Source organism: Pieris napi, chromosome 6, assembly GCF_905475465.1.
Source record: "Pieris napi chromosome 6, ilPieNapi1.2, whole genome shotgun sequence".
Lineage (NCBI taxonomy): Eukaryota > Metazoa > Arthropoda > Insecta > Lepidoptera > Pieridae > Pieris > Pieris napi.
In genome coordinates this window covers 2,371,386-2,385,306 of record NC_062239.1, presented here as the reverse complement: position 1 = coordinate 2,385,306, position 13,921 = coordinate 2,371,386, and the positions used below count along the sequence as shown (strand labels likewise).

The 13,921-nt window shown below is 35.7% G+C and overlaps 1 protein-coding gene across 37 annotated transcripts in view; it reads left to right on the top strand.

Moving 5' to 3' along the window:
- Positions 1-13,921, top strand: part of LOC125050382 (sodium channel protein para) — a 44,680-nt gene that overhangs the window by 22,207 nt on the left and 8,552 nt on the right. For 3 of the 37 annotated variants that reach the window (XM_047650215.1, XM_047650195.1, XM_047650203.1), the window contains exons 4-20: positions 24-127; positions 1,112-1,291; positions 2,722-2,877; positions 3,418-3,623; positions 4,330-4,458; positions 4,753-4,844; positions 5,021-5,233; positions 5,304-5,361; positions 6,398-6,542; positions 6,983-7,147; positions 7,296-7,607; positions 9,956-10,199; positions 10,323-10,528; positions 10,725-10,833; positions 11,206-11,271; positions 12,390-12,667; positions 12,789-12,962. In XM_047650215.1, the coding sequence (XP_047506171.1) occupies positions 1,145-1,291; positions 2,722-2,877; positions 3,418-3,623; positions 4,330-4,458; positions 4,753-4,844; positions 5,021-5,233; positions 5,304-5,361; positions 6,398-6,542; positions 6,983-7,147; positions 7,296-7,607; positions 9,956-10,199; positions 10,323-10,528; positions 10,725-10,833; positions 11,206-11,271; positions 12,390-12,667; positions 12,789-12,962 (2,700 nt within the window). In that variant the 5' untranslated portion in view covers positions 24-127; positions 1,112-1,144. Of the gene's footprint in view, positions 1-23; positions 128-1,111; positions 1,292-1,457; positions 1,491-2,721; positions 2,878-3,417; positions 3,624-4,329; positions 4,459-4,752; positions 4,845-5,020; positions 5,234-5,303; positions 5,362-6,397; positions 6,543-6,982; positions 7,148-7,295; positions 7,608-9,333; positions 9,403-9,955; positions 10,200-10,322; positions 10,529-10,724; positions 10,834-11,205; positions 11,272-12,389; positions 12,668-12,788; positions 12,963-13,165; positions 13,329-13,921 lie in introns of those variants that run through there. The other 34 variants (XM_047650185.1, XM_047650189.1, XM_047650182.1 and 31 more) reach the window with 22 other exon arrangements.

Genomic DNA, 13,921 nt, shown 5'->3' with positions numbered 1-13,921 from the left:
ATAAAATAACTATTACGGTGCAGAAGGGCGTTCGGCCCGCAGGTGGCTGGCGGAGGATCGCGGGCGCAGGGAGAGGTGTCGCTCGCGCTTCCCCTACCATACACACCCGCCCATTCACTGTTAGCAGGTAACTGCTTCTTCTTGTAGAACAGGGGGCAAACGGGCAAGAGGCTCACCTGATGTTAAGTGATACCGCCGCCCATGGACACTCTCAATGCCAGAGGGCTCGCGAGTGCGTTGCCGGCCTTTTAAATGTTAAATGATATTGCCGCTCATGAGTGCTCATGCTCAGCTCAAGCTGAGAGCCGTACCGTTCTATTTAGAACAAGTTCGTTCTCTTCTTGATAAATTTCGTATTGGTTCCAAAATCAATTTACAGGATATTGCGTAATATAATGCATAAAAACGTAATGGAAAGTTTCGTTAACTTATTACCTACTCTTTTTCACTATAATAAACTAAAATATAAGATTTCAGAATATTGTTTCGCTATGTACAAGCTATTACCCTCGCTAATTTGTTCGTGGGAAAAAAACATTTATAATTATTTACAGATAGTACTGAAAGCAACGACGTAAAGAAATGTAGGCATAAAGTCAAACTATATATAGTGAATTTCATTTATTTACTTTAACATATTTAATAATAACAGCATATCTGGAAAATAATCTGAATTAAATAAACCATTTTAGAATCGTTTATAAGATACGACAGTCATTTTGTATTTAGCATTTGTGTTGAAAATTGGCACTTAATGCCATTAAGTACGTAACCCGAGTATAATGGATCTTATAATGGAAATGACTTGATTAGGAAATCCTTTTTATGATTGTACTCATAATATAAATTGCACTCAAACAGCGCCATGTGGTCGACTCATTGTCCTACAATGTCTCACACACTAATTAATAACATTAAAGTATATGTTTTGGAACGTATGAGAATTTATACTTTATTTACTTGAAGTTATTGAAGCTAATGGATCTGTTTAATTTCACCACGTCTTTTGCGCTTCTGTGCTACAGTTTGAGCAAGCTTATTTTGCCGTATTACAACGAAAATTTACAAGAAAAGTAATTTTTCAATTACTTAATATAAATTTTACTTTCAGTAGGCAGTTCACTCAGTGGGAGTTCGATAGACAATGTCCGAAGACTTGGACTCGATCAGCGAGGAAGAACAAAGTTTGTTCCGACCTTTCACTAGAGAGTCATTGGCCGTTATCGAAGCCCGCATAGCTGAGGAGCATGCCAAGCAAAAAGAACTCGAAAAGAAACGCGCTGAAGGCGAGGTAAACATAGTTCCCTTACCGCGTATCGCTATGAGTGTGCTAACATGTCTAGTGCCGCCATACAAACATACAATTTGCCATACTTTACAACAGTTACGTATAGGTTATGAAGCACACTCAACTTAACTTTGAAGAATATATATGACGAATTTTTAAACTATTCCAGACCGATTTGGGGCGGACGAAAAAGAAAAAAGAAGTAAGACTGCTTGCTTCCCCTTTTACCTTTTTACGGCTCGTTTTAGCGGATTTCAGCAAGTTATCGCCTCATTAGAAATTAATTTAAGAATAGTTACATCTATTGGCGTAACGCGATAACTTGCCTTGCATTCTGATCTCGCATATTAATCGCATTAAAAACACATCGCTTTCGGCAAAATCGTATCTGTTCATGAAAACCAATTTTGGCTGTGACGGCTTAGTGACAGCTAACATTAGAAGTTAAAAGCTTCTTATTACTTTGCAAAGTATCATGAACATTATTATATACAAATACAAAAATATGCCATTCAGAGAAATCCTAGCCTGAAAAACCTTATTCTAGATAGCCCCTGCGGACCTTAACGACTAGTTTAATATCAAAACCATGTATACCTCGAGTGAAAATTAGGTTAAAGCACATAAAATGTCACCAACGTAAAGAAACACAACCACAATAGAATCACCCTATCATGCATTGCACACGATTGGCTCATGATTGCCACTTCATTGGCTGCGGTCATGTAGGTCTAACCTGGCTAGTTTAGTGCAACCGACGACCCCCTATTTTGACGCCATCCGACATTGCCATGTTCTTCCACTAAACCTTTAACAGCTATCTGCCCTTAAATAGTAGTTAAAAGAAAACCACAATTTCGTTTTAATAATTATAATCTTGTGTATGTGATGACTCACGCTGGGGATGATAAAATTTTAATTACATTTTGATGAATCTAAATAAACACCAAGCTCAGATAAAACACCCATTTTGGGTCATCTGGAACGAGTATTATATATATAGTATTAATCAAGACTTGAAAAGATATGTCCAAAGAATTTCAATAAAACCAGAACAATTCGGATTGGTAACACAATAGCGGGGAACGTTATGCAATACGCTTCTAGTTTGGCAAACAAACGCATCATGAATACACAGACAATATCATAATGAAAACAGCTTACAGCGCACAAGACATGCTCAATTATCGTAATAATACTCGTTGCTGTAACTCCTTATCGTTTAAACTTTTTAAATGACAACAGTATTATTATTATTACAACGCCGTTCGTAGAAATCTTGCATATTGAGTTAGAAAGGCGAAAAATACCCACCTCTAATATAAGAGCGTGATCATGCATGGGCGCTGATTGCACTTTAAAATAGCTTGCTTATATGATGACGCTCTTATGTCGGAATTTAGACACATTCTGACATGTTTGGAGTGATATAGGTGCGTTACGATGACGAGGACGAAGACGAAGGTCCTCAACCGGACGCGACCCTCGAGCAGGGTCTACCCCTGCCCGTACGGATGCAGGGATCCTTCCCCGCTGAACTTTCCTCCACGCCTCTCGAGGACATCGATCCGTTCTACCAGAATCAAACCGTAAGCAGTTTGATATTTTATTCTTATCCTCAGTTGTGGGATAGATGTGTATAGTTTCAAATATAGACAAATCAATAAATAGTCTATTTCTCGAATGTCTATGATGCAATTCACGTATAGATAATACGGCATGAACTAACTTTAAGAATAATAATAATCTTTTAATTACAAAGAGTGGTACATTCAGATCGATTAATTATAAAAAAATTGCACAGTCTGCTAATCTGTCTGTCGCAAAATAGGTATGCAAATATCATATTAAGTATCATAATGGCATGATAATAAGAACAGTTATTTGTAATTGTTGTCAAAATTATGGTCGAAATACTCTCCCACGCTATAAAAGCACCTTGCCTTTACAAATTTAAATGCCATGGGACACTTTTCGTTCCTTATAGCTCCCGCCATGCTGACCTTGTGTATTATTGATGTAGCTGCAACTGCGTTGACATTTGTCCTTGAATTAGACCTTCAGAAAGTAAATCAACTGTATACATTTACTAATTTCTCTCCGTGTAACCTTTAAATAACTCTTTCCAGACATTCGTAGTCATAAGCAAGGGTAGAGATATCTTCAGATTTTCGGCGACAGATGCGTTATGGATGTTGGATCCGTTCAACCCGATAAGAAGGGTCGCTATATACATACTTGTACACCCTCTTTTCTCTCTGTTCATCATAACAACGATCCTTGTCAATTGTATCTTAATGATAATGCCGACCACGCCAACCGTCGAAAGTACTGAGTGAGTACCGTTTTTTATTTTGATTATTTTTTAATCTATAAGACTATACCATCTAATCATATTTCGTAGAATGCACGATAGATTCAAAATTTTTAGCGTTCAGTTTAGTACGTAACATAAATACTATTTAGATAATCAGAAGTATAATCCATAGATTTTTCGCGTTTAGATCTACTACTATGTGACCATGGCAAAACACTATTAACACCTCATCGGGTTTAAGTGCAATACATGAACATTGTACACTATCACTGTCCTATCAATAACTTGACTGCATAACCCTAGACAACGTTTTCGAAATCAATGTTTTTCCTTAACATGATCATAAAACTTTTGTTTTACAATTTGATTTCAAGTGCACCCAACGGAATGCATTTGTGAGCTCATATTCTGTGATGTAGCACAAATTAAACTGTTTGTAATAATTATGACGTGTATAAAATTAGCCTACATTATTTAACTGTCAACTTTAATCACATAATCAGGCGTGTCCTTACACTTAAAACATTGGTATGTACTCTTTTAATGTTCTCTTCATTTAGTACTAGTTGAACGTAGTCAATTGTTATTTCTATTGTAATAGAATCTTTCAATCCATATTTGATGCCAACTAGATTTCTTATTAACTTAACGCATATAATAATTGAATATGAGAAATATTTATGTATTTTTACGAGCGTTCCACAATGGAGGTGAATTTTTCCAGAGTTATCTTTACCGGAATCTACACGTTTGAATCGGCGGTGAAAGTAATGGCCAGGGGTTTCATTCTACAGCCATTCACATACCTTAGAGATGCATGGAATTGGCTTGACTTCGTAGTTATAGCTTTAGCGTGAGTAGTAGACAATTTTATAATAAAAAATTGTAGAATTATGTAACAACTATTAAAATGTAGATTTTGTTTATTTACTTAAATGTCTCTTTATAGAATTTATATGTATAGAAATTTAATTAAAATTAGATTAATTTAAGACAGGATTGTACCAATTGTACCAACGAAGCCAAGCGATAATATGAAAGTATTTACAGAAAGTAGTTGAGACGGTGACACAATTGTAACTAGTAAATGTTTAGACAAAGTAGTTAGTTATATTAACCTAGCCGTCGTGTGGGGTGTGTGTTGCAGTTATGTGACGATGGGCATAGATCTCGGCAACTTGGCCGCTCTTAGAACGTTCAGAGTTCTCCGAGCGCTGAAGACTGTGGCCATCGTACCGGGTAATTCCTTGTGCTACTATTACTTTAGTAATATATGTTTAGTGTAATTGAAATAGATTCAGTAGTTCTAGCAGTTTGAAATGAAATATCTAAGTCCCAGGAGCTACGTAAGTACTAGAGGTTTGAAGCGTGTGCACCTTTAAAATGTTCATATAACAAGTCCGATTACTCCTCAGGGTTGAAGACTATCGTTGGTGCTGTCATAGAGTCTGTGAAAAATCTTCGCGACGTGATTATTTTGACAATGTTCTCCCTATCTGTATTTGCGTTAATGGGCCTACAAATCTACATGGGAGTGTTAACGCAGAAATGTGTAAAGGTATTCCCCGAAGACGGCAGTTGGGGCAACTTGACTGATGAGAATTGGGAGAGATTTTGTCAAAACGAAAGTAAGATATCTGTTTATAACTGACATGTATTTCCTTTGTGATATATATTTACTCACATATTTTATTTTAGCGAACTGGTATAGTGAAAATGACGACTATCCATTATGCGGGAACTCATCAGGAGCAGGGTATGTTGCATGTTCAGTGTCTATAAGGTGTATTTATAAGTCTAGACTAAAGCAATTTCTACTATTTTGAGATGTTTTGTGTTTTATGTTGATTAAAAGATTAAAAAACCCCTTAGTTTATAATGAGACGTGTTCAGCATATAAAGATACAGGTGTACCAAACATCGATGGAACGATGTCTGATAGGGAAGAAAAGAATACACAAAATAAATAATACAGCTTTAAGAAAAACAAGGTAACAGATGTTACAATAAGAAGAAATAAACGAAAGTGGTAATGGGCACATGGCAAGAGGCACAGAAACTTGAGCAAAAAAGTACTAAACCGGTGCCCATGGTACAGCAAACGGAAAAGAGGAAGACAACTTAGAAGGTGGATGGAACAAATTAAAGAAAAGCAGGTGAAAGATGGCAGAGAGTAGCACAGTGCAAAGAGGAATGGCGGGATTTGGAGGAGGCCTTTGCCAAAAAAGAGCACACAGATACCTAAAAGAAGATTGTAATAGAAACATGATCTATATTATTATAAGATTATAATGGGACGTGTATATTTTTCTGTGCTTATTCACTCGTAAATCATCTGTCTGTGGGCTTAACTTGATAATGAGATGTCAAATATTACAACCTCACTATCAATTTTTGCCCACAAACACATGAGCACCTCAGCTTCAGGAATGGAAGATTGCGCCTCAACGTTGTAGTAATTCCCTTATAAAATCACGACTTATAAATCTATATCGATAAATGCCCTTTGCATTCAAGCGATTTATTAATAACTCTAAACAGACATACATCCAAGACTACTTTTGTGAGCTAAATGATCAGTAGACGGTAACGTTGCAATCGATCTTTTGCTTGTTTTTTTTTATTTCCCGTAATATAAAATAACTTCACTTAGTAACTCTAATCTCAAATGTTGTATGTAGTTTGTTCCCTCATAGGCCAAAGTAAGCCATGCCTCATAAGGTGGTCTTTGTGTTTCGGAGAATTCCAGTTAATTTATTTGAGAATATAAAACGATTTACTTTTGTTTGCAGAACATGTGAACCAGGCTACATATGTTTACAAGGGTACGGACCAAACCCAAACTACGGCTACACGAGTTTCGACACGTTCGGTTGGGCGTTTCTATCAGCTTTCAGATTGATGACGCAAGATTACTGGGAAAACTTATATCAGCTGGTAAGTTTATAACATTATTGCCTGGAATATTTTCTAAATTTTGAGGGTGAAGGTTACGAAACTAATTGAATCATAGTTGATTAAAAACAATTGTAACATTCCGTCCCTAAATCTAAAGGTCAAAAATGTCGTTATTTTGTCGAAATTTAAAGATATTTAACTGCTGCTAAATGACGTTAATATAATAATATGTTTGCTAATAAATCGCAAAAAAATCGTTAATTTATTCAAAGTTGTTTCTAGTTGTCAAAAATTCAATTAAAATATTGTTATTATTAATATAATAGGAATATAATAGAAAATACTGTAATTGTAAATGTATCGTTTCGTGGGTACAAGATTTTGCCATTAATAGTAAGACTCCACCGAATACATATATCAATAGATCACTCACAACCACAGTAATGTGAAATTATTTACGTTTGTTCACAATTATTCAGGTTCTAAGGTCTGCTGGTTCATGGCACGTGCTGTTCTTCGTTGTGATCATTTTCCTCGGCTCTTTCTATCTCGTGAACTTGATCTTGGCTATCGTCGCCATGTCATACGACGAGTTGCAGAAGAAAGCAGAGGAGGAAGAGCAGGCTGAAGAAGAAGCACTAAGGGTAAGCAAACAAGATTTAATCTAAGTGACATATGTTTAATTAATGTGTATTTCGTTTTGTTATATATATGGCTATATATTTTCATTGTTTAATATATTTTAAACTTCAACTTTGTACAAATTTAAACGGTATTTGATTTTTGCATTAGGAAGCGGAACAAAAGGCAGCGGCTCGAGCGGATAAACAAGAAGCGAGAGAACAACACGCTCGCGAGCAAGCCGCCGCTGCGGAAGCAGCCGCATACGCCGAAGCACATCCTGCCAAGTCTCCCAGTGACTTCTCCTGCCAGAGCTACGAGTTGTTCGTGAACCAGGAGAGGGGCAATCAGGATGACAATACGAGGGAACGCATGTCCCTTCGTAGCGACCCCTTCCAGGATTCGGTGAGCACTCAGCCCACGCACAAGCCTGCCAACGACACCCACCACGACACAGCACGCCGGCAGAGGAAGGTCAGCATGGTGAGTATAAGACCCACGCGTGATATCTCTGCTGACAGTGATTTTTATTTTACGAAACTAATTTGCTAACTGTGGCAATTTTTACAATTTCCAAAAATACGTAGTGCTGGTTCAATAAAATCTAGCTAAAGTTAAATATTTTATTATAATATCTTTAGATTAATATTATAAATGAAAAGGTATCAGGATAAAAAATATACTTTTAAGTGTTGATATTGAACTAAGAACATCATTAAGATACGTAAGAATCATTAAGAGATGAGCTTTATTTGTAGTACTACTCGATAAAGGTTTTTAATTAATGATGGATTAATCTTGCCGCTGAGACTTTTTCAATTTTTATATTTAATTAAATCATTGTCGGCTGAGTTATTTCTTTTCAACTTGATAATAATCACTCGGCTTTTTTGCACTTACAATAATTAGTATATTAAGTAAAAAACATTATAAATTATATTTGCACAAGTTATATCAAGTTGAAAAGATTATGTTTAAATGTGTCTAACGCTGAGCTTTGATTTTGTGTCTGTCCTTTTCAATGTCGATATTTTCTTAAAGTATGCAGATATGATTTTTCATATAATTTCGAAAGGAACACTTCCAAAAAACACTTTTAATTTTTTTGCAATAAATTTGTTTTCATATCTGAATGTTTGTCTATTAAATATTTAATTTGTTCTCTTACGAAAATTACTACACGGTTATTTTAACTCTATGAACACTGTGGTTTGTTTAAATTTGGTTTCGAGGCATGCTATTAGATGGTCTTTTCATTTATTTTAAATTACTTTTTGCAATCATTACGCTTGCAGCGACTAACTCTTCTTATTTCCTCAAACAGATCACAATTAAGGCATGAAACTGAACATTTATTACTTGTATACATTTTAATTTAAGAACATGCATTAGATTATTATATATTTGTTTTAATTTGTTGAAAAATTACATTGTAGGCATGGTCATAATTCATCTAATCTGACACTTCATTAGAGCGTTTGCATCATAGGTTATATTAATCTCCAATAATATTTTAAAAAGTATTTCGTAATACAATACTTGATTTATATCAATCACCAACTTAATCAGTACCATTATTAAGACTAATAAAGGTCATATTTTTATTAAAATTAAATACTATTGGAGAAATAATCTATTGTCATGTTAGATTGTTTCTTTCATTTTGTGAGCGATCGAAGCGGCCGAGCTGAGACTAACACCGAGCAGAGGTAGGTTCGGTCAACATAACTATTTTGTCATTAAAATATCTACTTCAAATATTTAAACATTAATTCCTCAATTCGATGACAGACGGGCAGAGGCTTTCACAGAAAGAAATTAACAAGTCTTCATGACTATAGACCATAGATGATAGCTCAGATGGATTAGAAGATGCGAGAGTGCATGTACGTCTTATGGCCGTCAATACTTCATGTGTTTATAAACAAAGTTACGAGACTAACTGATGCTTTTGGTCAATGCTAACGCTTTTCTTTTTATTCAGTATCGTTATCATATGAATTAATCTGCATCCATCGTTTATGTTTACTCTATATCGTTCTAGCACCGCCGTAGATCGTTAACATTTATTACTTTACTGCTTGGACGCTGCTACAATCCCTTTATTCCAATATCGTTCCTTATTATCTATCCTAGTCATAGTGATCTATGTCTTAAAATAGTAGTAAGTCGGAAATAAATTAAAAAGTGTATTTTCTATGCATTAAAGGTCCCCCATCCTGAACGCATTAATAAATATGGACAGTTGTCGTATGGGCCACTGCGGGAGGGCTCACAGGTTTGTCCTCTTCTTCATTGGTGTTTGTGATCCCCTTCCTTCCTTTTGATGTTCTAAACTATATACCTTTTCTTGTCCTTATATTCCGCTATTAGTCTTGTTGTCTTAATGTCTTATTGCACCAAATCGTGTCAGTTCGCTAGCATTAAATCATGTATGCATATGTTTTGATGCATTGAGACACCTCCAGCACTTTTGTAATTATTTTATCCCAAACTTTCGAGTTTCCATTCATGTATTTTTTTCGCCTTCTACTTGTTTATTAGCACATGAAAGATTTGTAGGATATATTTCTTGATAATTAATTTAATTACGATCAGACAAAGCCTCTGCGAGTACAAATCAAGTAGTGATCAGTTTCCATGACATTTTCACTCGATCTGAATTGAGGAAGTTGATTTCGTTAAATGATCAAATATTAGTATAACTCGAATCCAAATGAAAGTTTCTAGAAGGAAGAAAGGTTAAAGAAAAATTTTAATAGTTTCAAAAAGTACTTAGTAGGTTTAAGGAATTTGTTATAAAATAAATATTACTATGTGTGTGACTTCAGGCTTCCTTGTCACTACCTGGATCACCGTTCAATTTACGACGTGGTTCCCGAGGCTCTCATCAAATGGCGTTAAGGCCAAACGGGAGGAATAGGTATCCACCGGGAGCCGATCGGAAACCACTTGTTTTATCAACATACTTGGACGCACAGGAACATTTGCCTTATGCTGATGACTCAAATGCAGTTACGCCTATGTCAGAGGAGAACGGCGCTATTATAATACCAGTCTATTATGCGAACTTGGGTATGTTATCATTATCTAGATCACATTTGGTGTCATTTTCTTTGAAGTGTACAATTTACCTTTCTTATATGATGGAATTCTGACAGTTGCAACTGTCACTGAGGCGTTTATTACATGTTTTAGGATCCAGACATTCCTCCTATACATCACACCAGTCTAGGCTGTCATACACGTCGCACGGCGATCTCTTAGGGGGAAAAGCTCAAACCAAGGAGGCCAAACTCAGAGGTCGATCAGCGTCCAGGAACCACAGCATTACTTCCCAACCTCACGCCTACGCGCTGCCCAGACAAGAGTCGTCGCTGGTATCTCGACCATTAAAAGAATATGTATGAGCTTATCATTCTTTTGTTATAAGCGTCGACTAATTATTTGCAAGCGTGACACACTTACATATCTCACAAGTTGTTTCATTATCGTACACTGTCATAATGATGATATATTGCTGCTGAAAGCACTTTCCATTGTTATTAGCGAATATTGCTAGCTTTTATTGAAATATAAGGAGATTTTTAACAATTTCAGGAAGTTAGTACAACAGAATGTACAGACGAGGCTGGCAAAGTTCTAAAACAGTCGAATGATAATCCGTTCATTGCGACATCGCAGCAGCCAAATGTCGTTGATATGAGAGGTATGAATATTACTATTTATATTTTACTATTAACGGCATGGGGGACTGGTCCTTTTAAGTTTCTGTTTGGTAAAATGGTAATTTGTAATTATTTATATAAAAATTTAAACGAAGATACGAAGATGTTGAGAATGTTAGCTGCCCATTGAATTATTTCCGAATGAATTCGACGTAGGGTCCTTCAAGAAAAGAGCATACCAATTCTTAAAAGGTCGGCAACGCACTTGCGAGCCTTCTGGCAATGTGAGTGTCCATGTATCACTTAACATTAGGTGAGTCTCCTGCCCGTTTGCATATATTATTATAACCAATATCAAAAACAATATGGTTGATTTTTTACGACAGTTTATCGATCATGTATATGTATTTCAGATGTTATGGTACTAAATGAAATAATTGAACAAGCTGGAAGGCAAAGTAGAGCGAGCGAGCAAAATGGTACGTTTCTAATAAATAAAATGTGTGTATATATATATATATAAATACTAATTAATTAACAAAGCCATGTATGCATTGGGACTATAAAGGGCCATCAATATCAATTAACTATCGGCCATTAAATATATTTGTATGATCTAGCTCTATAAAATAGAGTCCAATGCGTACATGGTAAAAGTAAAGCATTTTATGTCTGTGTTAACTTAACGTTTGTCTTGTCTATTGTATCAGCTGTCTTGTCCGTTGTCTTGTTTTTATTTGTACATTTTATACAAACTGTTCGCTTTTAATACACAAACTACTAACACTTTTCACACTGAACATTCAACAGTATACACTGCGGTATTTGCTCATTATGCAAAAATGCATAATTGGCAAAAATACATAAACATTGGGTGTCATTTATATTGTTTAGAAGCCTAATGAAGCACCTTCACTGTCCTGTCAAACTACACAAATACCACTTTCTTTTGTTTTGCATTCCGTCTCAAGTCTTACGCTTACCCTTTTATATAATTTTTTTCCCATTGTTTTAACATTTATGCTAACCGTAGCCATGCACGTGTTGCACAAAATATATATTAAATCCCACGTATTTAATTGAATTGCATGAACATAGCAATTATCACCATTTATTTAAAATCATTAACAAATGTCACTTAGTGTTCTAAAAGCGATAATTTAGTAAAATCTATTTTGTACGGTGTAGACGCGATTTGATGCGCTTCTGCTATCCATGTAAAATCAAAATCTCGATATTCATATTTTTTGACTTGATTTACTATTAAAGGGAAATGAATCATTAATAGATCATTGCAGTACAGTAGTATAAAATATAGTGACTCGCTTTGCAGAAAATGAGATGTGATCTCGTGTGAAAATTTTCTTTATTTTAAGCACAATCCTAGCACGTAGTTCAAGCCATACCATAATCTTGAACAGTTGAACCACGAGAGATAAATGACAGCCAATAAAATTCAAAAAATATGAATATTGCTAAGTAGTATTGGCTATGTGTATTCGGTTTTTGGCTACTCAAAATAATGAGCGAATACTAACCATGTTTATTTTTTGTCTCTCCTCACACCACACACACTCCGGTAAACGTGACACAACAGTGTCAGTATACTACTTCTCAACAGCTGAAGATGACGATGAAGGGCCCACCTTCAAGGAGAGACTCCTGGAGTGGCTCATGAAAGGGATAGACTTCTTCTGTGTGTGGGATTGCTGCTGGCTATGGCTGGAGTTTCAGAAATACGTCGCGCTTTTGGTGTTCGATCCGTTTGTAGAACTGTTCATCACGTTGTGTATCGTGGTCAATACTCTGTTTATGGCACTGGATCATCACGACATGGACAAAGATATGGAAAGAGCGTTGAAAAGTGGTAATTATGTAAGTATCCAGTTGTAGTTTTAGACCCCCAGAGTTTTTAAACTAAATTGTCCATGCTGAAGAGAAAATTAATATTGCGTCTTATTGAAAATATGTAAAAATTGGATTATATCGTTTCCAGTTTTTCACTGCTACATTCGGTATTGAAGCGATGCTAAAATTAATAGCAATGAGTCCCAAATTTTACTTTCAAGAAGGATGGAACATTTTTGACTTTATCATTGTGGCCTTATCATTATTGGAATTAGGACTGGAAGGAGTTCAGGGTTTGTCAGTATTACGTTCATTCCGATTGGTAAGTGCTAATCAATATTAATTTATACTAATTATGTATCTAACATACGGTTTGATTTGAAAATAATGGCGATAACCATTTTAACAGGAAGTAATTTACAGACAATTTCAGGTATTTGTAATAACAGCTGGTGCTTTCACCGCTACCTACTTTCTTCGTTATACGTCATGTTTATGTTCTTACATTTCCTAAAATATTTTCAGCTACGTGTATTTAAACTGGCTAAGTCTTGGCCGGCGCTAAACCTTATAATATCCATAATGGGTAGGACTGTGGGAGCTTTAGGGAACTTGACCTTTGTACTTTGCATCATTATATTCATATTTGCCGTGATGGGGATGCAGTTGTTTGGGAAGAACTACACAGGTTCAATTGAAAAACAATTTAGCATCTCTAAGAACATATAAGCCTTAGTTATCAATTCTTATTCAGCTTTACACTATCGACTGTCGAACACAGGGCTTTGATTGAATATTATTTTTAAGGAACATTCAGTTATGCTGTGGCTTTATAACACGGAATGGCTCACAAAGAGCCTAAACGATAAACGTTATAAGGCTATCACGCTTACAATCATAACTATTAAGCTTTGCATTGAGTAAAATAGAAATGACATGCAGCTTCGCTTACGAAGGGTATTGCATCAGATCTATTACTGATGGGATCTATGTCACTTTAAGGATAGGAATAACACAAGTACGATCTATGGATCGTAAAATAATATCAATCAAAACGCTCTCCCAAAACGTAGTAAACGCAATAATAGACAATAGTCAACATATATCCCACTCATGAATCAATATAAATGCACATAATCGGAGAGATATTGTAGCACACATTCCGCTAATATTAGTCAGAGTTCAGACCTGTAATCACTCACGACGGCGCGTGCTGAGTGCTCATAGGTCTTCAGAGGCCGCTGTAGCATAGGTGATGCGCCGGCAAGCGAGCTTGTGTGA